Below are 25,794 nucleotides of genomic sequence, written 5' to 3' on the forward strand. Positions count from 1 at the left end.
CCAATGTCTGTTAGAAATGGTTTGTTGAGCAAAACTCAGTAACACTTGCTTGTTTGAGCGGACTCTTTTGCCTTAAATAAGGTGCACGACAGCACACAGAATGCTATATATAGCTCTGAAACTCAAACGCTGAATCCTTGCAACGTTGCTGTACTTTGTGACCGTTTAGAGAGCGGCAGGTATAAGCGTGGCTGTCTTCTGGTTCAGGCAGAGTTATTACCTACATTAATCTGCAACTCAGCACTTGTTTGTCTAGTTGGCAGACTCCGCTGAGAGGCCAACATCTGAATGGGTGCGTGCGAAGAGTCAGGTAGCCTGTACTTGTGCCACACACTTTTCTTTCTAATGCTTACGGAGCAGGCAGCGCTAGTCTCTCACTCGCCTCTCTGCATGCATGCTTAGCTTCCTTTGTTACTTTTCCTTGGCCGGACTCTACCGCCCTCACTCTACCACTCTTCCTCTACCACTCTACCGCCCTCACTTTACCACCCTCACTCTACCACTCTACCGCACTCACTCTACCGCCCTCACTCTACCACTCTCCAGCCCTCACCCTACCACACTACCGCCCTCACTCTACCACCCTCACTCTACTACTCTACCACCCTCACTCTACCGCCCTCACTCTACCACTCTACCGCCCTCACTCTACCGCTCTCACGCCCTCACTCTACCTCCCTCACTCTACTGCCCTCACACCCTCACTCTACCGCCCTCACTCTACAACTCTACCGCCCTTCCGCTACCACTCTACCGCCCTCACTCTACCACTCTACCGACATCACGCCCTCACTCTACCACCCTCACTCTACTACTCTACCACCCTCACTCTACCGCCCTCACTCTACCACTCTACCGCCCTCACTCTACCGCTCTCACGCCCTCACTCTACCTCCCTCACTCTACTGCCCTCACACCCTCACTTTACCGCCCTCACTCTACAACTCTACTGCCCTTCCGCTACCACTCTACCGCCCTCACTCTACCACTCTACCGACATCACGCCCTCACTCTACCGCCCTCACTCTACCGCCCTCACTCTACCGCACTCACTATACCACTCTACCGCCCTTACTCTTCTGCCCTCACTCTACACTCTACCGCACTCACTCTACCGCCCTCACGCCTTCACTCTACCGTCCTCACTCTACCACTCTACCGCCCTCACTCTACCACTATGCCGCCCTCACTCTACCACTATGCCACCCTCACTCTACCACCCTCACGCTACCATTCTACCGCCCTCACCCTACCACTCTACCGCCCTCACTCTACTGCTCTCACTCTACCACTCTACCGCACTCACCCTACCACTTTACCGCCTTCACTCTACCACTCTACCGACATCACGCCCCCACTCTACCGCCCTCACTCTGCCGCCCTCACTTTACCACTCTACCGCCCTCACTCTAACACCCTCACTCTACCGCCCTCATTCTACCGCCATCACTCTACCGCCCTCACTCACTCTACCGCCCTCACTCACTCTACCGCCCTCACTCACTCTACCGCCCTCACTCACTCTACCGCCCTCACTCACTCTATCGCCCTCCCTCACTCTATCGCTCTCCATCACACTATCGCCCTCCCTCTATCGCCCTCCCTCTATCGCCCTCCCTCTATCGCCCTCCCTCTATCGCCCTCCCTCTATCGCCCTCCCTCTATCGCTCTCCCTCTATCGCCCTCCCTCTATCGCCCTCCCTCTATCGCCCTCCCTCTATCGCCCTCCCTCTATCGCCCTCCCTCTATCTATCACCCTCCCTCCCTCTATCTATCTATTGCACAGCATCACTGAACGCCACAGAATCACTTGTCGCCAAAACAACATCACTCAGCGCCACTACAGCATCAATCTGTGCAACCATTCAACAACTGGTTCAAATATTTTCTGTCAATGTTTCAAGCTTTATTATAAATGTCATAAAAAGATGTTAAATGTTTTCACTTCTGTTCTTGTTAAAACATTGTGATTTGTCAGATCAATACATGTAAGACAGGGGAAAAATAACATGTACCTTTACTAATGCTATAGATCTAACATTTGCTAATTTTATAACTATTGGCATTTCTAATAACAAAATTAATACTTTTATATTTTGAAAAACAAACAAAAATTTAAAAATATTTACATTTTCCACACCAAAAGCTCAAACTTTTCTATTGCGAGATCTATTGCATTTCCAATGTTTGTTTTCTTCTTCTTTCATTCGCTACATTTACAGGGATTTTTACCACCTGCTTTTGACCGGAGGTATTTTTATGACCTCTCATACTTGTAATTGGGTGTTATTTACCACAATATTTGTAGCGTGTAGTAAATACCTTATGGTAAATAGTGGCTGTGTTAAATTGCGCATGTGGACTACAAATGTGGTATTTAGCATATGTGCTAAAAAACACACTAGGTTTTTTACTCGTAAGCAGACGATTTGTTAAAGTGATGCGCTATTTACCCCTGCATGCAATAATTACCACCAGGCCTAACTCATATCAGGGCTACTGTAAATATATAAGCCATAAGCATGATTAACAAAGCTACAGGGCCTGTGGGCAACGACATTGCAGTGAAAATGTGATTTTAAGAGATGTCTGCCCTCTGTTTTTATTCTTTAAAAACAGCCATCCATGATACTTTCTCTACAATAAACAGAGGAATTGAGCATACCATGGATAACGTGATGCAAAGATATTGTGTTTCTCTGGAAGCGAAAGGGGTGAATGCCACTGCAACCTCCTTTTCTGCAATGGGGGGGGTAAGATGCAAACCCCCTTGGGGACGTGACGCACTGAAATACAATCTGCAACAGCCTGTTCCAGACAGAGGTGAGTTGGGCATATAAGTATGGAGAAAGGCGGAGACTTTCTCCCTGTGTCCAGATGTGAACTGGCATGGGTGCGCCGACTAAGGCCTGTAACAACAGGCCCTGGACAGCAAAGGCTGAATGCTGACCCGGGGCATTGGAGAAGAGCAGAAGCAGAGCAGTGAGACCCCCTTGAAGTGAGAGGCCTATGGGCAGAGAGAAGGCATCACATATTGGAGTTTGTTCTAGTATCACTAGGTCGGATTACATTGATCCTCCATGTATACTGTCCTTGTAACAGTGGTATGATTGAAGTGGGGTAATTAGGACTACCAACACATAAATGTGTCCAGGCCCATTTGCTGGCTGGCACTTTCAGTTAGGAGGCGTCTTCCCCAATTCAACTAATGCATTATTTGAGGGGTGCATCACCCACTGAGGGAAACCTCAGAGATGTGTGGTATCTTTCCATACCAGTGTGTTTAATTAAGCTGGTATGTACTTTTGTTAGCATGTATTGTAAAGCTCTTTTTTAATGTTAAGTACACAGTCTAGAATGCATGGGTAGGAATTTATTATTGAGTCTGAGAGGCAATTAATGTGCTCATGTCTGTTGTGGATGGGATCTTTTGTTACCTGCATCTTAATAAAAGGAGTTATCTTGATCTACCTGAGTACCTTCTTCATTACAAGAGCATTATCTCGAATGTTGGGCCCAGAATTGTTAATGCAGTAGCTGAGTATACATGCAAACTGTCTGTGCATTTGAAGCTTCGCTTTGTTTTCCCTCAATTCCATATTGACTATGCTGTGGCTCCGAGACACAGAGAGAACATTGTTAGAAATGAATCATAGAAGCAGACCCAATCCAACAGATTTACCCAATACGCTACTCAGCTTGTACATCAAAAAATTGAGTTTCCACAGACTCAAGAGCAGGAACTAGTTGGCAAACCAGCACCCTCTGATGTTCTAAGCACTGTTATGAACTAATGCACACCATTAGAGCACAAATCTGATAGATTATCATTTGAAATGATTCCCAACAGAGCAGGATTTACAGCATGCCAAGACGTGCTAGTGTATCTGCATACCTTACTTCACAGCTGAGCCTGCAGTCAAAACATTGTCTTTCAGTATGCCCCCTCAGCATCTGGACTGTGTGTAACCCCTCCAATTTCAGGCTTCTCTTATATACTACTTTGCAATGATTCCCTATGGAGATGGGAGCGACAATCCTCCTCAGCATATTTGTTGCTACATCTGTGTGCAAACATCATACTCTTGCAGAAGTTCATGGAAGCCAGCAATGCAAGAACAGTATTGTTTTATATACAGGGTGAAATGTTCCTGTTTGCATTGTGGTACACCTTCAAATGGGTCAGTAGGACACGTTTTTGCCCCTTTCTACCATTAGGGCGGTGCACTCGCTGTGTTCCACCTCTATGTGGCACACCCTCAGCCTCATCACAGCCTCTTTGCCACGGCACCTGCATCTAAAACATGCCGCAGGTACAGAGGGATAGCACACCTGCCAACTTATGAGCATTTTTCATTGTGTGTGTGTGGGGAAGGCAAGGGGGGTAGGGGCTTGTAGTGTGCTTGCCCTAGTGCCGATTTTTGCCCGAGGCACTTTTTAGTCCACTATCTCCCCCATAAAACACAAAAAAACAAAGCCGTGGACGCTGCCGCCAATGTCCTGGGGAAGTTTCACATCACGTAGTGGACATTGGCTGCTGAGAGCATTCAAATAATAAGCTAGAAAACTGCTCTCTGCAGGGGTGTCCAGCTAATTGTTAGCACACCGTGTGATATCAGCTCCTCACAGGGTGATTGTGCGATGGGAGCCAATATCGTGTGACGCACAATGGGACCGTGTGAGTTGGAAGGTCAAGGATACCCCCCTTGATAGCACGTCAAAGCTACATGTGCAATGACGTGATCTGCATTACAGAAGAATTGACACAAGTGTCTATGACTCCTTCTGTAATATTACAGGGCTCTGAGGTGTGAAAAGCAGACGAAGACGCCTACTATGCCCGTAGGGCACTTAGTGTAATTCAGCCTCAGGGGTCCTATGGGAAAGCATGCACAGGCCCTATACCGGCTGAACTGCGTGACTCAAAATAGCGAGAGCAGTAAATAAAACTGGCGATGAAGAAAAGAGCCAGACAGCGAGCAGATCTAGTGTTACATCTGTTTTGGAATCTGAGTCATGTTACCTTGAAACGGAGGAAAATGTGCAACTGATTAGGAAAGAGCAGTTCTCTTTGAGGTGAAAGGCTGAAATGTGGTTACAAGCTAGACAAAGTTAGTGATGGTGAGAAACCTTTCATGTTTTTGTTTCTTGAAACAGCCCAAGAATACTTGAATTCCAAGCCGAAAGGTGGATGAAGCTCCAAAGAAGGGAAGTCTGCCTGCCACAGCCTCTCCCCAGTGTGTGGCTTGTGCTAGTAAATACATGTATTGTGTAGGATACCTTAACCCACATAAAGGCTAGAGAGAACTTCAAATTAAGGTGTGTGCTTTTGTATATGAGACTTATGGTCCTATTACAATTGTTCACCCGCCACCGTAACGGTGAACAGGACCGTCCACAAGAGGTGCGACGGTCCCGCTGTGGCCATTAGGATGCCACTGCCACCATGGCATCCCCCATTCACAACATTGTGGTGGGCGGTGCTCACAGCATGGCCCGCCACAATGCTGTGAATGCACGTTGGCAATTGGCATGCACAAGGTGACAGGCACCGTGCGGTGCCTGCCACCTTGTCTATGTCAATGTAGGTTGTACCATAGGTACCCCCCGAGTGCACCCCCCAAACACCCAGGGGGCCCGCAACGGGCCCCCTAAGGCAGAAACCGCATGGCCGCCATGGAAATGCACCTCTCCGCATTCATCCTAATATGGATGGCGGTGTCTTGCAGACACCGCCACCGTATTAGAGCCCTTTTCCGCCTAGTCGCCTGTCCGACTGGTGGAAAACTGGCAGACGGGTTTTTCCAACCGCGGGGGTCCCCCTGCCATCATAATATGGTTGGGGGGAAGTGGTAGGCGGATGGTGGGAAATGGCGGGCGGATCGCCACCGCTATACGGGGGGTGGCGATCCGCCCGCTATACTAATAGACCCCTTAGTGTTGACGGTCTGAAGCTTAGTATGGTTGGGGCAACAAGAAGACCACAAATGTTACTCTGTGTTCCTTCTCTATCCTGCCCTCACCCCGCACCATTTTGCAATGCATATTTTGGAGGTCTGAGTGATAGCTGGTGATGGCTCTCCAGTGAGGTATTATAAATATAAATCCATCTCATGTTCCAGAGTTAGATATAGCAGTAAATCTTGTGTTTAATAAAATTAATGGTATTGTTACTGCCCCAATTTAAATGGTTTACTTCAATAACAAAAAATGAAATTTAAAATGTAAATAATTTCAATATCCAAAAGAGTACTTACCACAGTTTTTCCCACCTCCTGCCTTCTATAAAAAAAGGCCTGAGCGAGAGAAGACTTTGAATGATTTGACAGCTCATAAGTGGCCTGTTAAACTCCGTGTTATTTCTAGGATATGGAATAACCCGTAATAGGGTAATGATTAGGGTTGGGTGACTAATAGGAATTATGAGATTTTAGGTAATAATGCGTGAATTGTTGTTTCTGTATTGAAAAGGGGGGCCATTGGCCCCCCCCGCCCGCATGGCGGTGCGGCGATCCCCTCTCCCCTTGCCTGACGGTGGTGGGGGCGTGACCTCCCGGCGTCCAATGATGACGCGGGGGTGTGCGCCGCACCACCGGCTGGCTGGCGCCTGACCCCTGACCCGGAAGGCGTTGTGCAGTCTTCCGGGTTGGAGGGGCGGGCGGCTGGGGGGCGGGGGTAGGGGGTGTGCCGCCCCCACCCCGCGATCCCGGGAATGAAGGAGGGGGGACCGCTCAGGTGGCCCTCTTGTCGTCAGGACGCTCCCACACACTGGTCGTGCCCCGAGCTCGGGGCTTCCTAATTTTCTTGTCTTGTATTTCAGGTTGTCGGCAGTCAAGCGGCTGAAGGAAGCGCCGAGTTTTGGGAGGACAGCGCCCGAAAGGGATCGCGTCGAACCCGGCAGCGCCTTGACTCAAAAAGTCGTATTATTTCCCCTTTCGCTGCAGGTCAGCGCCAAAGTGAGGACTTGTATTTGGGGTGTGTGAGAGTGTGACATTGGAAGCAGACAGTCTGAGCGTGGACCGTACGTTACGGAGCATTGACCGGGACCGTGGAACATGCAGGACGTCGGTGGTAAGAGGAGAGCGGGGGGCTCGCATTTCATTGCATCATTCATCCGGACAAGCCGGTGTGTTGCGGTCGCAGTTGCATGGTGCTCACAGCCCTCTGCGTATCCTCCGTCTGTTGAAGGTACAAGTGTGCACGGGTCGAGAATCCGGGCAGTAAGAGTGTTGTACAGTGGGCAGCAGAATGCCAGGAGCTAAGGGGGCTAAGGGGACGAAAATGGAGATAATGATGCAAGCCATGATGCGTAGGATGAATGCCATTGAAAAAAGGTTGGGTAAGGTTGACAATCTGGAGGCTCGCATGAATGAGAGGATTGATGGTATTGCGGGCCCACAGGCTAGGCCCAAACGGCAGATTACGGCGCCTTTGCCAAGGGGGGATTTCAACACCTCACCTAGGAGGAGCAAGGCCAAGAGATCTAGGCGCAGCGCACTCGCTCCTGCACCTCCGGCTGATCCCCCTACATCCGAGCTGGTAGTACCGGCTCCCGCGGCACCGGCTCCTCCTGTGGGGCCGGCCCCATCTGCCCCCGTTGGGCCGCCTCCGACGACCCCCGTGCCGGCACCTTTTGGGCCCCCCCTGCCACCGGCTGCCCCTTTACCTAGCTCATCAGCACCGCCGGGCGTGCCCCCAGGGGGGCCGGTAGTGCCGGCAGTTGTGCCAGATTCATTAGCTCCAGTCCCGCCCGAACTAACAGCTCAGATAGAGGCCATATTGCCTTGGTTGCAAAAGGGGGGTATGCTGCCCTCAAAGTTGGATCATACTGCTGAGGCGGCTAAGATGGTGGAGAAAATTAGAGCAGCAACGGCTGCCGGTGGTGCTGCGAGCGCCTCTTCTTCTTCAATTACAGATGCAAATACCGCTCAACCGAACGGAATCGAAGGTGGACCGGCTCAAGTGTCCGGAAATGGTAAGGAAGTGGCTCTGCCTCTCTTGGGGGACGGTTCAATCCCGTCCAGGAGTGAGGATCTAGCACAACATGTTTCCCGGGCTGTGAAAGAAATGGTTTGGGCGGGAAAGTATATTTATATTTTTTCTCTGTTGCTGGACAATAAAGGAAATGGAAAATGCCAAAGTACTTAAAGAATGGATGCATCCTAGCGAATGGAGGGTACAGTGTGCAAAATTCAGGGTGAAGGAAACTTTGCTTAACTGGATCAGGGCCTTCTCGATCCTTACGGCTATTACCGTCAAACGCCCTCCTAATGTACAGGCAGCAATGGCTTGCTAGCAGAGCAGGATTGTAGGGTGGAGCGAGCAGTAACCTGGGGAGGCGTGGAAGGAGTATGATGTTAATTTCAGGAAATCTAAGGAATTTGACTCCTCATTGACATGGGACAAGGTTGACTCTTTGTCTTGGCATAAGCAGTTCTCAGGGAACACGGCCCCGGCCCAGTCCACCAGTGCAGTCAAGGTGTTCTCTGCAAAACCTCAGCAGCCCTTTCAGTCAGCGCAGGGGAATGACTTCCCGGGGAAGAATAGGGGGGTGGGGGGGAAAGGAGGGGTATGTGCTGGGACTTTAATAAGCGCTCCTGTGCGAGGCCGGCCAGAACATGTAAATTTAGACATGCCTGCGCAATTTGCCCGACCCGAGACAACGTGCAGGTCCAGAAATGGTAACCAAGGTCAGAGAGGGAGGAAGAAACCAGAATAGGGTAAAAGGCACGGTTGGTCCCACTCCCATAGACGTCTTGTCAATGATCCCATGGTTGAACAGATACCCAGACCACACAGCGGCTGCCCTACTGCAGGAAGGTTTCTCCCAAGGTTTCCGGATCCCGGCAGGGGGATACACAGGCAGCCCACATTGTAGGAATCAGTTATCGGTACAGCAGAATCCTGCGGTAGTGGCTGCTAAGATTGGAAAGGAGCTGTCCTTGGGCAGGATAGCTGGGCCATTCCTGGAGGTGCCTGTCCCCGATTTTGTGTGTTCGTCACTGGGTGTAGTACCCAAGAAGGAAAAGGGCGAGTTTAGACTGATTCACAACCTATCGGCACCAAGAGAGGCATCTTTGAATGATGCAATAGATGAGGGTGTTTGTAGTGTGAAGTATGCTTCATTTGACCAGGCCGTGGAATTATTGCGGGGATTAGGGCCGGGCGCATTAATGGCATAATCGGACATTGAATCCGCTTTCCGTCTCCTACCTGTCCATCCTTTGGACCACCACCTCCTGGGTTTCGCTTTTGAAGGTAAATTTTACATGGATAAGTGCATGCCTATGGGTTGTTCCATATCATGTGCATACTTTGAGACTTTTAGCTCTTTTCTAGAATGGGTCATGAGGCACTCAACGGGCCACAAACAGGTCATGCATTATTTAGACGATTTCCTTTTCCTAGGATCAGCGGGTACTCGGGATTGTGCCTGGGCATTGCAGGAATTTTGCGTGCTCATGCGGGCTTTCGGGGTCCCGCTGACGCCAGGGAAGACGGTTGGCCCGTCCACCTGTTTGGAATTCCTTGGCATTGAAATAGACTCAGTGGAGGGGTGCTTCAGGTTGCCCAGGGACAAAGTGTCAAGGTTTAGGGCGGCGCTGCGTCAGTGCCTACTCAGAGACAAGGTTACCTTACAACAACTGCAGGAGACGGTGGGGCAACTGAACTTTGCACTGCGGGTCATCCCAATGGCACGCCCCTTCTCACGCTCTATTGCCCAAGCCATGAAGGGATTGCGGGAGAAACATCACCGCACTAGGTTGTCATCTGAGGTTCGCCAGGATATGCGGATATGGATGGCATTCCTGGAGGACTTTAATGACAGGATAGTGTGGCCCGGCCCCCCCACGGCATCAGCAGAGTTGGGTTTATGGACAGACGCTGCTGGTAGTGTGGGCTTTGGCATCATCCTGGGGACCAAATGGGTCGCCCAGAGGTGGCCCGAGGAGTGGAGGTCGTGGGGTTTGACCACCAACATCGGCTTTCTGGAACTGTTCCCGATATGGGTAGCATTTATGGTCTGGCCAGAACACCTACGCAATTAGTCGGTGGTGTTCTGGTCTGATAACATGAGCGTGGTGGAATGCATTAACCAGCAAGCGGCACGGTATCCATTCATACTGCTCTTGGTAAAAGAAATTGTGCTGCAATGCTTGAAATATAATGTAGTTTTCAGAGCCAAACATGTGCCAGGCGTCCTCAATAATGCGGCTGATGCCCTTTCTCGCTTCAAAATGCAGGTATTCAGGGAACAGCTTCCTGTAGCAGACCCCTCGCCAGCACATTTCCCGGCTGCTCTCTAGCAGATTGGTGCCCCTGACTACCGCACCTTGTGGCAGCTAGATTAGCTCCCAGGACCAAGACTGCATGTGAAGGGGCGTTATTGTCTTACCGTACTTTCTTGGGGCACGGGTGGGAGGTTAGCTGGGTGCAAGATGACAGTTTTGTAGCTTATCTGGAATTGATGCACAAGGAAGGGCGCTCCGTGGCAGCGGCGAATAGGCATAGGGCGGCTGTCTCCTTCTTCGCACAGGCCAAAGGCATGAGGGATCCTACAAACACTTTTGTGGTGCGCAAGGCTTTGAGGGGTTGGCGCCGCATACAGGGACACTCGTCGGATCGAGGAAATCGATAGGTCTGGTAAGGCTCACAGCCTTATTATCGGCACTTCATGACGTTTGTAGCTCAACATGGGAGGTCCTGCTGTTCAAAGCTGCGTTCGCACTAGCTTTCTATGGAGCGCTAAGGATAGGCGAGTTGGTAGCGACGTCAAAGAGGGATAAACAGGGCGGCCTCCAAGTGGCCTGCGTTGTGATCAGAGAGGATACAATGCGGGTGACAATTCAAAGATCAAAAACTGACCAGGAGGGACAGGGGGATACCAAAGTGCTCCATCGGGCTCGGACCAATCCTTGCTGCCCGGTCTCGCATGTGGAGGTCTTTAGAAGGCAGCGGGAGGGTGCGGCGGGGGGGCACTATTGTGTCACGCCGACGGTACACCACTGACCAGGTATCAGTTTAGAAGAGTCTTGGAGTTGACGGTCGCAAAAGCAGGCTTTGATCCTACGGAATTTGGTACCCACTCTTTTAGAATTGGGGCAGCAACTGAGGCAGTTGTAAGGGGACTCTCAGTAGAGAAGGTTAAGAGAATTGGAAGATGGTCGTCTGAATGTTCCAAACGATATGTACGGACTGACATGCTATAACATGGCAAGGTGACTCACGCCTGGTATTTTCTGGTCTTTGCAGTTTCTCAAACCTGTCACGCGGGGGAGGAACTCGACGAGGGGCGTCAAGGAACGATGGCAGCTCAACGCAAGCGACATGAAGATCAACGGACATTGGTGACTTGGATTGTGGGCCACTCTTATGTGCGGCGTGTTTTTCTTTCAAGTGAAAGGAGGAGAAGGGCGGAGAAAAAGGGGTTTTGTGTTTCCTTCTTTGGGAGGGGGGGCCTATGCATCAGCCAGTTCAGAGATTACCTTCAGGAACTCTTATCTCAGCAACCCGCCCCCCCAGTCAGTGGTGATACTTCACCTGGGGGAGAACGATTTGGCCAAACTGGGGAGGCGCCTCCTTATAGAGGAAATCATCTCCACTGCGGGGTGGGTGGCCAGGACATGCCCAGGTTGCACGGTAGTTTGGTCGCAACTTATACCTCGGTGGCAGTGGCGAGGGGGGGGGACTCGGTCAAGGCGTTGAATCACTCGGTAAAGAGGATCAACACATAATTGGACAAATTATTTCGAGCCCCCCGGTTGCAGACGATACCTCATGGGTGTATTTGGGGGAACATTTCTACCTGCGGGACTGGGTACACTTGACTGAGGCAGGGAACGTCCTGTGGTCTAATAACATATTGGCATGGCTACAGGGATTTGCGAGGTGAGTATGACCTTTCTTAGGAGTACATAGGGGGAGGTCAGATCGTCGGGTAACAATGCTGGCCTGTGGAGGTAAGGTCATGACTGGTGAGCAGCTATTTTAAGGTCTGAGGGGGCGGCATCATCCTTTGGAGGTGTCCGACCAGGGGGGGAGGGGTCACAGGCCCCTCCTAGAACTTCAGGGGTAGGTATAACTGGTGCTGCAAAGGGGCGCGGGTAGGGGAGTCACGCTGTCCTTAGGCTAGTAGCCACCCCGCGCGTACTCATGATATCAGCGTATGACGCGAGTAAGGGCCCTCCTTCAGAGGTTAAATGGAGTTCACGGAGTGGACCGAGTAATTAACGGGCTCGGCTGCACGGGTGGACCGAGTAATTTACGGGCTCGGCTGCGCATGCGCACCTGCGGTAAGGGCGCAGCTTGTAAGACCTGACACCGGTTAGCGACCTCGCCATATGGCCAGAAATGTTAGTATGCAAACATTTTCAGAGGAGGATGTTAGATTTGGTTAGGAAACAAGCTGTATTAGAATCTTGTTACGGTTAGCCTATCATACTTGTTGATATGATTGTATCTAATGTTCCTGAATATTTTTGCATACAATTGTATCATTTGTTTAATAATTTTATTATTTTGTATTTTAATAAATACGGCCAGGGGGTCTTGCGATCCCCCGCCTTCCAAAGACAATCACATGTGTCATTGTGTTCTGGGTTGATGTGGGTACACAGGGAGGGGGGCGGTAGCCGTCACTGACCATGTGAAAAGGGGGGGCCCTTGGCCCCCCCGCCCGCATGCGGTGCGGCGATCCCCTCTTCCCATGCCTCCCGGTGGTGGGGGCGTGACCTCCCGCCGTCCAATGATGACGCGGGGGTGTGCGCCGCACCACCGGCTGGCTGGCGACCCCTGACCCAGAAGGCGTTGTGCAGTCTTCCGGGTCGGAGGGGCGGGGGCGTGCCGCCCCCTCCCCCGCGATCCCAGGAATAAAGGAGGGCGGAGCGCTCAGGTGGCCCTCTTGTCGCTTAGATGCTCCCACACACTGGTCATGCCCCGCGCTCGGGGCTTCCTAATTTTCCCCACCCACCATCCCTGGAACATTGCAGTGTTTTGTATATTGTATACCTGTCTTGTAGTGTGGATTGACGTGTATTAATTATTTATTTCCCATTTAGGAAGTGGCATTAAATCATAAATGTCGGTTACAATGTTGTGTAGTGCATACTGTTTACCTGTGTTCTGTGTGTTTTGTCGTCTATTAATTATTTATTTCCCATTTGGGAAGTGGTGTTGAAACATAAAATGTTGGTTGCAATTTTGTTTAGGCCTTTTTTCCCCTAGTAGCCTGACGATGGTATGTCATGATATGTTGATTTAGATAGTGTAGTTGTCCTTTAGTCCTTTTTTCCACAGGTCGTCGTATTTATTAGGGTATGGACATGCGTTAAGGTCATGACCGGTGAGCAGCTATTTTAAGGTCTGAGGGGGCGGCATCATCCTTTGGAGGTGTCCGCCCAGGGGGGGAGGGGTCACTGGCCCCTCCTAGAACTTCAGGGGCAGGTATAACTGGTGCTGCAAAGGGGCGCGGGTAGGGGAATCACGCTGTCCTTAGGCTGGTAGCCACCCCGCGTGTACTCATGACGTCAGCGTATGACGCGAGTAAGGGTCTTCCTTCAGTGGTTAAATGGAGTTCACGGAGTGGACCGAGTAATTAACGGGCTCGGCTGCACGGGTGGACTGAGTAATTAACAGGCTCGGCTGTGCATGCGCACCTGCGGTAAGGGCGCAGCTTGTAAGACTTGACACCGGTTAGCTACCTCGCCATATGGCCAGAAATGTTAGTATGCAAAAATTTTCAGAGGAGGATGTTAGATTCGGTTAGGAAACAAGCTGTTTTAGAATCTTGTTACGGTTAGCCTATCATACTTGTTGATATGATTGTATCTAATGTTCCTGAATATTTTTGCATAAAATTGTATCATTTGTTTAAAATTGTTATTATTTTGTATCTTAATAAATACGGCCGGGGGGTCTTGCGATCCCCCGCCTTCCAAAGACAATCACGTTCTGTGTCAATGTGTTCTGGGTTGATGTGGGTACACAGTGAGGGGGCGGTAGCCGTCACTGACCATGTGATTCCCAACATTTTTTCCCCAGAGCTTCACACTGAGATTTTGACTGCTTTAAGCAGGAGTAACCTTCTGTGAAATGCTGTGAGAAATGCACATGATTTATAATTTTACTGGGCCCATTAACATCTATTTCTGGGATCATGAGAATTTATCAGCTACCCTTACTGGGGGCCTATGGTGAAGTAGGATAGTTAAAACTAAAAGTAAAGCACAAAGAGTCTCAAATAATAGGGATGAGTGGACAGATAAAGTTATATGGAACGAGTGAGGTGTTGGAGCTATTGAGGAAAGAGATAAAAGAAGGCAGTACTGAGAAGAAAGATAAGATAATAATTTAATAAAGATAGGAAAGAAAGAACTAATGTTCTGTGTGCCTCTGGAAGATGATGTCTCTGTTTCTGCATGCGCCTGCAGTTAGAACGGATGATGCACTTCTGGTGGGTGACAGTTATTCTTGGCATCACAGGCGAATTCCAGGGCACACTCATGACCATCTCATGCACAGTGGCTGCTATGCCTAGCATCATGGTGGCCATCCATGTGTTAACTGTGGGCAGCATGTTGGGACCATCACAAGTGTAATGCCTGATGTTGGAAAAAGTTCCATGCCTGGCATTTTGGTGCTATCCTTGTTATAATTATGGCCATTGTGGCGTACCGGTATTATCCCAACAATATTGGTGCTTATATCCAATTTAATGGTGTCCATCCATGACAATAATGGTTTATATCCTTTGTGTTCCTGGAACATTAATGGCATGTTAGGGGAACTGCATCCTTGACAATATTAGGAACATCCCTAACATAATGGTGCCCATCTATCATGATGTAGCAATTGTTGACACATTAGTAGAGGTTTGTAGAGATCGATGTCTTTAGCTAGATGGACTGCTCGGGTGCTCTCTGTCCTGTGCAACTAGCTCCCTATTACCACCACTATGGAGACCTACATCACAGTGAGGGTGAAGTTTTACCATAGTTTTTTACCTATTATGCAGTGTCATCATCACAACCTTAGCGATTCATTTCTCTCTGGGTACAACCCCATAGGCGAGTAGTTCCTTGCCATCCTGCATCTCCAGGGATATGTGTGTAATATTCGTACATTTTCTTTTTTTCTTTTTGTTCATTAACATTCAGGACAGCCTGAGATAGAGGCCATTTCATTTATTGTTAATATTGGGTATTGCCATCTCATACCCAGGTATTAATACACAGTCCTCTTGGATAGTTATACATGTATCTTGGCACTGTTGCCCATTAACTGCGTGGACCTGGGTTTGTAATTGAACATATAACGGACATCTGCCTTCCACCCTGAGCATGTGAAGTCATCTTTATGTTATGTATTTGTATGACTGTACATTACAGTCAACCCCCCCCCCTTTTTTCTGCCCTGTTTCCTAATTTAGGTTTTGGAAGCCACCTTGAGTGCGTGCGCAGAGGATGAGTTGCCATTAGCTTCCCCGACAAGTCGGTTAAGCACTTACAGAGAACTCTCTTCATCATTTGTGGAGAAGTGTGGCTCAGTGGAGAAGTGTGGCTCAAGTGGTTGGAGCGGCAGACCCTGATGCAGAGGTCTGGCCCGGACCAGGGTTCAATTCCCCGCCTCGGCGGGTCTTAGGCTCAAATTTCCCCGGACCTGACAATTCTCACCTCGGTGCCTATTCCAATCATGGAGTCCCACTCTGTAACTCTGGGCAATAGCTTGCTTAATCTCCACAACGGCCCCTCGCAGCGGAATGCCTGGCTTTCACCTTGGGGCTGCCCAGTAATGGGATGTCTCGCAGGGGAATACCAGGACGGGTTCCCTAAGCAAGCGCTGGGACGCTTCCGGGCAGCCATGCGCTCTACAAATCAAATTTCATTTCATTTCATTTCTGAAGCCACGTTAAAGTCCTATAACACAATATATACCTGTGGCACAACAATTAAGGAGGGCTTGTGGAAATGTGTATAAAATCTTTGTTTTAAACACTTGTCTCTTCACAGGGAAGACGCTGCCCAGAAGACTCTTACAATTGATAAATGATGGTGCATACCCAAGCAGACTGGATTAAAGATGATGGTTTAATAAGCTTGTTCCAAGTTACAGGTAATGCCCCAATAGAAGCAGCATCCTTGCTACTCAGCCCAATCAATATGTCCCATAAATTCACAATGCAACAGTGCAGATACCCCAAAAACTGAACGCAGTGTCACTCAACCCACTTTACTCCTGAATAGTAAACAGGACAGAGAAAACGTACACCCATACAACCTTGGGCTAAACACATGCCCCTACACCTTTAAACCCTTAGGAAGGGCGGACACTCATCTAAGCACAAACACTATCAACATTCTAATGACCTCACACAGTGGCTGATCAGCAGGGACATGGGAACGTGTGGAGGATGCATAGTAACCAAGGCAAGTCACAACGTGAACCTAGCATACTGTGGGCATTCTAGGCACTACTGTGGACATCCTGGTAAAATTGTGGTTATCCCAAGCCTAACTGTGCCTCCTATGATACGGCGAGCAGCCACACCATCTTATGGGGATCCCCGGGCATAGAGTAGGGATTTCCACCAGTTATGACTACCATGGCATACAATTGATAATAATGTTATGAAATGGTGATATACAGGTGAATGCGGCCAATTCTGTCCTCATGGGACAGTAGTGGAAGGGAGTATGTGATGAAAATGAAAAGCTGATATTTGGGAGTTCAAATTCTGGAATTTAGTAAAAATGATAAAGGTGATGTTATGGGACACAGAAAATATTATTTTAGAAAAACTATAAACATTTGTTTGTGGAAGTTGAGTTTCTTAACCCAAAAATGGAAACCTGATATTTGAATCATAATGCAGATATTTTAAAAAAAATTAAGTTGGTGTTATGGGCGAAATAGCAACAGTCGCAAAACATATATTAAGATAATATTTGACTAATAACTTGAAACACTATTGCAGATGTTTTTCCTTGAAGTCAGGGGGCAATTGTGGCTATAACTAATATTTCCCAACTAATGTGGAGAACACACATCATCTGTTATGCAGACTACAAATTGAGTTTGTGTGATATGTGTAACTTTTCATTTTCCCACCTTTTACCTGACAAGTAGATTCTCAGTCATAATACATAATATATAATCTACATGAAAGGTGGAGAGTAGCTAAATGAAAGAAAGTGGGAGGCAAAAGTAAATAAAGATGTTAGGGATTTCTTGAAAATTGAAGGACTGTCAAACTGCATATCCTAAATATTTGAATTGTCTGTAAAACCTGTGGGTTTTACCCAGTCTTGAAAAATACACAGTTTTATCAATCTAATTTTCATCATTTTTTGGGGGGTGTACTTTTGGAAAGTGTGGGCTTGCTTGTCACACCATATAAGTATTTCAGGCACATGCCTTCAGAAATGCCTATAAGACTTAGGGCTAGACGTACGACCTGCAATGGGCCATGTACAAAGCCTATTTAGCGAATCACAATTTATTTGCGACTCACTAAATAGGTTTTGTGACTCGCTATTTGGAAGGGGCATTCTCTTCCAAATAGCGAGTCTCAAAACCATGTACTAATGTTTTGCACCAGCAATAGCAGTCGCAAAACACTCGCAATTACCACCTACTTCAAGTAGGTGGTAATGCATTCGCAAATGGGAAGGGGTCCCCTTCCCCTTTGCAAATGCATGCAAAAATATTTTTAAAGGGCAGGCAATGGTCCCAGGAACCACTGCCTGCACTTAAACGAAAACGTTTCATTTAATTGTTTTTTTAAATGCATCCCGTTTTCATTTAAGGGAAAAGGCCTGAATTTTTTAAAAAATGGCTTTATTTCAAAGCTGTCCCAGAAATGGTGGTCTGCTGAGCCCAGCAGCCCACCATCCCTGGAAGGACCTGTCATTCCCAATGGGCTCACAAATTGCGAGAGGCTCATTAATATTAATGAGCCTCGCAATATGCGACCCCCATTGGGAATCGCAAACAGTGTTAAACACACTGCTGTACATTTTATTTTGTACCTCGCAATTTGCGACTCATAATTAGTCGCAATTTGCAAGGCGCAAAATAAAATGGTCGTACATCTGGCCCTTATTGCTATTATCTGATTTATTGGAAAAGTGTGTGCTGTAAAAAGCACAACTTGGCTTTTCTTTTAAACTTAACACCACTGGGGACATTGGGCCCTTTTTGCCATTTTTTCTGTAAATGTTTAGGCAGCTTTATACATCCCACTACAACCGCTGAATAAGAAAATATGAAATCTCCTTGAACATGGAGCTGCCTGCAGCTCTTCGCTAGAGGATTTAACTCAACACTACAGAGGCTAGTGCTCTTTACAAGAAAACTTCTTCTTAAGAACTCCACTCCTTTGATCTGAATATATAAGACATATGTGTGGATGGCTCCCCATGCGCTTTACCTGTTTGTGCTAGATGGTTGTGATTTGCCATTGAGATTCTACTCCAGCGTCCCCCCTTCTCAGAAAGCGTTCTGCTGGACAACTTTAAGCGCCACTGGTTCCAGTGAGGTCTGGAAATAGAAAAGGCAAATAAAGACAGAGAGCTGCATAAACTGTAGAAGGTGGATGTTAACCATGAGGCATCAATCAGCATCAGCAACCTTGTTAGGCCACAAACTAGAGTCAGGAAAAAAGGGGGAGGGGACAGCTCCTCCATCTCACAGTAACCCCTTGCGCAAGCTGCATTTCATTGACGATGAGCCGAGTTACTCCAAGCCTTGACAGTTGGAAGAAGCTACCTGGAGAAGTGTGGGAGGGCCACTTGAGACAGGCAATGGGCTCCATGCTGTACAAGACATGGCCACATCCTTGGACAGTGAAAGACACCATACAGTATGCCTTCCAGATTGTAAGAATCAGTGGAAGAAAACATACATCAAAGACTACAATTACAAGTATTGCAGTAATCAAGTGCAATAGAAAATGGCAACAACACTTGTGATAATAAAAGTATGCATGATCTTTTCCACCTGGTTCTTAATAGTTTGAGAGGAATGCTTTACCATCTTTTCCACGTTTCCAGAATGGGAGGAGCTCTTGTAAATCATGGGCCCATCCACTCACTCAAGAAACCACCTCCCACTTTTTCAGGCAGTGATATTCATTTGCTTTTTCAAAATAATGAGGCTCTGTAGCTGCTTGCCCCCAGTATGAAGCATTCAGAGATTATCCATTAATTATAAATTGTAAATGTGACTTTAGACATGGAAGGTTTCTCTAGCGAAGCATATCAGTAGGTGGATGCACATACTGCACATATGCGGATAAGCAGGAGGTCAACTAGCTTAATTCCTGACCAGGCTGACTGCAAGATGAATCCTTCTTGTGTCACGTGTAATTGAGCTGTCGACTAATAACATCTTTGATCAATTTCCTAAAGTTAACACTATTTAGTTGCACTACAAAACTATTCACGCTTCGCCTATGTATCTATGTGCAAATGTGAAGCTCTGCAAATAATGGTAAAACTAAATGAATCGTACGGAAACATGCTGTATAATTTATGCGTTATGAACAGACACTGAACTATGTTAAAGATAGTTCAGTGAGTTGAGCACATGCTGCACTGATCCGAATATAATCTGTTCAGAACCCAGCAAATAAAGTCAAAAGTCACTGCAGAGATTTGTCCATGGTTGCAATTCAGTAAGACTGCCCTATCAGGTAATTCACTTTAGACGGAGAGCTCTAGACACAGTCAGATGTTTCATTGTTATATTTGCTGTGTGTGAAATCAGCAGGTCAAATGCCAAACAGTAAGATAATTTAAGGTTAAGGGGTTATGGGGCCTGTAAAACTGATCACTTCCACTGTGTAAGTCACAAGCTGAATTCCAACTTGGATATCTCAAGTGGTTAGTATTTCTTGTATTTATAGTTTCTTTATTTTCATGTTAGGCAACCTAGAACCTTACTGGGTGGCAGAGTCAAGTGCATCTCAACCAAAAACACAAACAGAACCTGTTCGCTTGTGGGACGCACTATTCACTTACGGTGCAAATATAATGTATTCAGACTTGTATTATAGTTTTATATCTATACAAAAGTAATCCAATAGGTACATCAATAGTTCCATACAGTGGGCATTCCCATCAAATATGACAAAACATAAACATATGAGAACCAATAATTTAACAATTTGTTCTTGTTTATTTTCTTATTCTTGTTTTCATATTCTCATTTTTTTCATAGTCTTCATTGTATACATGAAGGTCTTGAAGTATTTACATCTCCCTCCCAATGCATTTCGGTAAAATCCCTTCATCAGGGGAGTACTGAAAATAATGCAAAATAAACTTTTAACCACACTAATTCCGAGTTACAACATATCTCACAAGTAATATGGAGTATGGGATAAACTCTCGATCCCACCATCAATAATGTGCTGTTATTTGTTTGTCGTGCTCACTAGACAAATATCTCAAAATCAACACGCCTCAAGTGTGCCTATATCCCCCGTGTGCAGATCGCTATCTTCTCTGTGAAAAAACTGTTCACCCTGACACCAAATCTGTAGTATGTTGTAGCACTTCCGGCCCGGCCCTGCTCCCTGGGGACGGTGTAGGCTCATTTAAGTTCCCTTCGAAAAGACTTACTGACACAGGAACTTTAGGGAGGGCAGGTTTTATTAGTTTGAAAGTCCTTTTTCTATGTATCGTTTTCCTGTAGTAGAGCAGGGGGCTTTCGGACTCCGCCGTCTGTCTGTGTTGGCGCTTCTCGATGGCGGTCCGGCGGTCGTCCCGGTGTCTTCTGGGACTTGTGGTTCGGCTCTCGTCCTCCACGATGTCACGTAGTCAAGCCGCTCCGAAAGAAAGCAAAGACAGCACGGTTTTAGAATGATGAACTGCCACAAGGCACAGGGAAGGGAGTGAGGAATCACACGTGCAAAGAGAACACCACTAGGGTCTGCAGTGCTAGGGGTGTGAAGGGAGGGTAGTGCACGGGAGGCGTAAGGTGCCTTTACGGGGGTTTAGACCACTTAAATCCCGCCCAACTTGAGAACCTTGATCGTACCTCTGGTAGCCACACTTCCCTCGAAGTGTGGCTGGGCGATGCGCCTTCCGGTTGGCCTCCTGGCTTGTTGGGCTCGTCTCTCCTGGGTCTGCCGAATATGCTTCTCCTCTCTCCATCCTCTTCTCCGTTCGTCGCCTCCTTCTTCCGATGGTCACTCTCCTGCTCCGGTCTCCACTCCGCCTCCTTCCTCCGATGTTCACTCTCCTGCTTCGGTCTCCACTCCGCCTCCTTCCTCCGATGGTCACTCTCCTGCTCCGGTCTCCACTCCGCCTCCTGACTCCGCTCCGCTCCGTCCTCGTCTCTGCTCCTCTGCTCCCGCCTCTCCTCCGTCTCCTTTGCCGCTCTCCTCTCCACTCCACACTCGTCCTCTTCTCCGTCGCTCTCACCTCCGTCCCCTCCGGGTGTAACACACACCTGTGTGCTTTCTCGGGCTGCCTTTACCTGGGGGATGTGGGCGGGCCCTGTGACGTAGTCCGAGTCCAGCTCCGCCCAATTAAAGAAACAGGGTTCTGCGCTCTCGTCGGGCTCCTTGTCTCCGAGGACATCCGTGGTTCTCCAGGTCCTTGTGTTCTGGTTGAAAAGAGGTAAAACAGGTAAGCCTGGTGGGTCCGGGTCCTCCCCGTTACACCCCTCCCCCCTTTGATTCTCCCGATGGGGGAGAGGATAACGTGAGAGATAGTCAGCGCTAGCATTGTCTTTCCCTTTTCTGTGTAGTACTTGGAAGGTAAACGGTTGTAGTGAAAGGAACCACCGCATCACTCTAGGGTTGTTAGAGGCGTTGCGGCTCATCCATTGCAGTGGTGCATGGTCGGTATACAGCTTAAAAGAGTGTCCCTCCAGGTAATACCGCAGTTTGGCTACAGCCCACTTGATGGCTAGGCCCTCTTTCTCAATCGTGGGATACCTCACTTCTCTGGGAAACAATTTACGGCTGATATACAGTATTGGGTGTTCTATCCCATTGTCTGATTCTTGTGACAACACCGCCCCAATCCCGAAATCAGAGGCGTCCGTTTGGAGGATGAAGGGTTTGGAAAAATCAGGGGAGGGGAGTACTGGGCTTGTGGTGATTGTTTCTTTAAGGGTTTTGAAAGCCCTCCACATCTCTGGGGAGGGTTTCTGGAAATCATGTTTCCCTGCCTGTTTCTTCAGTGTGTCTGTGAGTGGGGCTGCTATATCCGAGAAGGCGGGTATGAATCTGCGGTAATACCCCACCAGCCCCAAGAAGGCCCGCATGTCCCTAACGTTAGTGGGAAAGGGGGTGTCTGCGATGGCTCTGACTTTTTCTATTTGTGGTTCAATGACCCCATGCCCCAAGACGTACCCGAGGTACTTCACCTTTTGGAAACCGACTCGTGATTTCTTCGAGTTGATGTGTAATCCTGCTTTTGTCAGCTGTAGGAGGACGGTGTGTAGGTGTCGTAGTTGGCTCTCCCAGTTGGGGCTGAAGATGATGATATCGTCCAGATATGCTGAACTGTAGTTCTGGTGTTCCCGAAGTACTTCGTTCATCAGCCTTTGGAACGTCGCGGGGGCTCCGTGTAATCCGAAGGGAAGTACTGTAAATTCGTATAGTCCCTCAGGGGTGGCGAACGCGGTTTTCTTGCGGTCTTCTTCTCGCAGGGGCACCTGCCAGTACCCCTTCGTGAGGTCGAGGGTGCTGATGTACTGGGCTTCGCCTAATTTTTCGATCAACTCGTCGATTCTTGGGATGGGATAAGCATCAAACGATGAGACAGCGTTCAGGGCCCTGAAGTCCATACAGAACCTACTGCTCCCATCTGGTTTAGGCACCATCACTATAGGCGAGGACCATTCACTTCTGGATGGGCGTATTACTCCTAGTTTGAGCATTTCTCTCACCTCTCGGCTTATGGCTTCTCGTTTGGCGGCAGGTATTCTGTAGGGTCTTTGTTTTACTATGGTGCCTTTCGGGGTTTCGATTCGATGTTCTGCCAGTTTTGTTGAGCCGGGCAGGTCCGAAAAGATGGATGAATATCGATTGAGGACTCTCTGTAATCCTTCCTGTTGTCCTTGGTACAATTCTTCGTTGATGACGAGATGGTCTACCGTGGTCTCAGTTCTGTTGTCTTTGGGGTTCGCGGAATATGCCGAAAGAGGTGGGGGTCCTAACCACTTCTTCAGAAGATTAATGTGAAAAATTTGGGTTTTCCTTCTTGTCATTCTTAGCCGGTAGGTGGTTTTACCGATAGTTTCGATGATCTGGTAGGGGCCTTGCCACTCTGTGTGAAACCTCTTGGTGGTAGATGGTAACAACACTAAGGCCCAGTCGTCCACCTCCATCCTTCTCCACTTCTTCCCCTTGTCGTAGTGGACTCTTTGTTTCGTTTGTTTTTTTTCCAGCTGGGAGTAAGCCAGCTCCCGTATTTTCCCCAACTGGTTCTTGAGGTTCTGGCTGTATTCCAACAAATATTTCGTATCTCGGGATGGTTCTGCCTCCCAGTACTCTTTCGTCATCTCCAGGAGACTCCGAGGCTGTCTTCCGTACAGCATTTCGAACGACGAGCATCCAAGACTGCTCTGTGTTTGGCCTCTAATAACGTACAGTGCCAGTGGTAGCAACATGTCCCAGTCCGTTCTGTTGGCTGTGAGCATTTTCTTCAATATGCTCTTTAGTGTCCCGTTATATCGTTCCACAAGACCGTCGGTCTGAGGGTGATAAATCGAAGTCCGAATCTGGTGGAGGTCCAAGAGGAGGCACACTTCCTTCATCACTCGGGACATGAAGGGCGTCCCTTGGTCGGTAAGGACCTCCTTGGGGAATCCTACCCGGGAGAAAAGTTCCATAAATTTTTCCGCGATGTTCTTGGATGTGGGGGATTTCAAGGGAAACGCTTCGGGGAACCTGGTGGCGTAATCCACTATCACAAGGGCGTATTGGTTTCCCCTCCGAGTCTTTGGGAGGGGCCCAATGAGATCCATAGCCACCCTCTCAAACGGAGTCCCGATGATTGGCAACGGTTGCAAGGGTACAGCCGGAGGTCTATGTAGGTTTTTACGTTGACACATGTCACATGTCTGGCAGTGTTGTTTGATGTCCTGATAGACTCCCGGCCAATAGAAATTGCGCAGGATATTCTGGGTGGTCTTTTCGCTCCCCGTGTGACCTGCGAGGAGGTGTGTGTGGGCGTAGAACATTACCTGATCCCGGAAGCATACTGGAACCAGTAGTTGTTTGGGTTCGTCTTGTTTCCCTTGTCTGTACGGGAGTTCGTCTTGTATCACGAAGCACGGGTACCTGGGGCTTGGGTTATCCTGGTCGGCATGTGCCTGTTCCCACGCATTGAATAACGTGGCGTCGTTGGCTTGGGCGAATTGGAAGCTACGGTCCCCTTCCCAGGGATCCGGGGCTGTGAGTACCTTGGTGGTTCCAGTGTTCGTTTTGTTAAGGGTTTCAGAGAAGAGGTCCAGGAAGTGGGGATTGTCGGTCCCTATGATCAGCTCTTCAGGTAGGGTATTCAGGATTCCAACCTTAACCACTATGGTCCGCCCCCCTTCCAACTCTAAAGGGATCGATCCGTATTGGGGCTCTGTTGCCTTTTTCGGGTTCCATAGGGTGCAGGCGTGGTTGAGCCCATGTGAACGTAGAGGCCATTTCCATTGCTTGCACTGTGGTCAAGTTGGAGTGCTGCCTTAACCAACGCTGGGTCCCGAAGGGCAGAGCCTGGAGGTACTGCTCGAGGTAGATTTTGTCCATTATGGCTTCCTTGGTGCTCTGAGAGGGTGTTAGCCACTTGTCTGCTGCGGATTTCAAGCGGAAGAACAACGTCTTCGGGTTCTCTCCGGGGGTCCCTCTCTCCTTACTGAATCGGACACGGTAGGCTTCTGAGTCCAGGCCTAAGTGATCCAGTATGATGGTCTTTATTTGACCATACGGGGTCTGCCCATTGCCGTTGGCCACCTGGTAGGCAGCCTGGGCTTCGCCTGTTAGTAGAGGGGCGAGAAAGAAGGGCCATTTCTCCAAAGGCCATCCGCAGGCCAGAGCAACCCTCTCGAAGTTGATGAGGAAGGCGTCGGGATCTTCACCCGCCGTATACTTCTGTAGGGAGGTTCCAGAAGGGGTGGATATCTGCTGCCGCACTTCGCGGACCGGGTTGCCTGCCGGGTCGATTGTTATCGGTTGTAGCCCCTCTAACCTTTTTACCACCGTGTCTCTGAAGGTATCACGGTCCGCTTGAGCGGTGGCTATCCGTTGTTCCACCGCCCAACCCAGCTGCTCCTGCCCTTTCACCAGTCTTTGTAACAGTTCCTCCATCTTTGTGTCCCTGATGGCTATCGCTGTCCCCGCATTCTCCACCACTTGTAGCACTTCCGGTCCGACCCTGCTCACTGGGGTCGGTGTAGGCTCATTTAGGTTCCCTTCGAAAAGACTTACTGACACAGGAACTTTAGGGAGGGCAGGTTTTATTAGTTTGAAAGTACTTTTTGCTATGTATCGTTTTCCTGTAGTAGGGCAGGGGGCTTTCGGACTCTGCCGTCTGTCTGTGTTGGCGCTTCTCGATGGCGGTCCGGCGGTCATCCCGGTGTCTTCTGGGACTTGTGGTTCGGCTCTCGTCCTCCACGATGTCACGTAGTCAAGCCGCTCCGAAAGAAAGCAAAGACAGCACGGTTTTAGAATGATGAACTGCCACAAGGCACAGGGAAGGGAGTGAGGAATCACACGTGCAAAGAGAACACCAATAGGGTCTGCAGTGCTAGGGGTGTGAAGGGAGGGTAGTGCACGGGAGGCGTAAG

The 25,794-nt window shown here is 48.7% G+C and overlaps 1 protein-coding gene across 1 annotated transcript in view; it reads right to left on the reverse strand.

Annotated features, from left to right (window-relative positions):
* CCDC106 (coiled-coil domain containing 106) overlaps positions 1-25,794 on the reverse strand; it is a 175,922-nt gene that overhangs the window by 73,453 nt on the left and 76,675 nt on the right. The window contains exon 3 of the mRNA XM_086930452.1: positions 18,428-18,537. Within this exon, the coding sequence (XP_086786578.1) occupies positions 18,428-18,458 (31 nt within the window). The 5' untranslated portion in view covers positions 18,459-18,537. The remainder of the gene's footprint in view (positions 1-18,427; positions 18,538-25,794) is intronic.

Source organism: Lissotriton vulgaris, chromosome 7 (assembly GCF_964263255.1).
Source record: "Lissotriton vulgaris chromosome 7, aLisVul1.2, whole genome shotgun sequence".
NCBI classification, from domain to species: Eukaryota; Metazoa; Chordata; class Amphibia; order Caudata; family Salamandridae; genus Lissotriton; species Lissotriton vulgaris.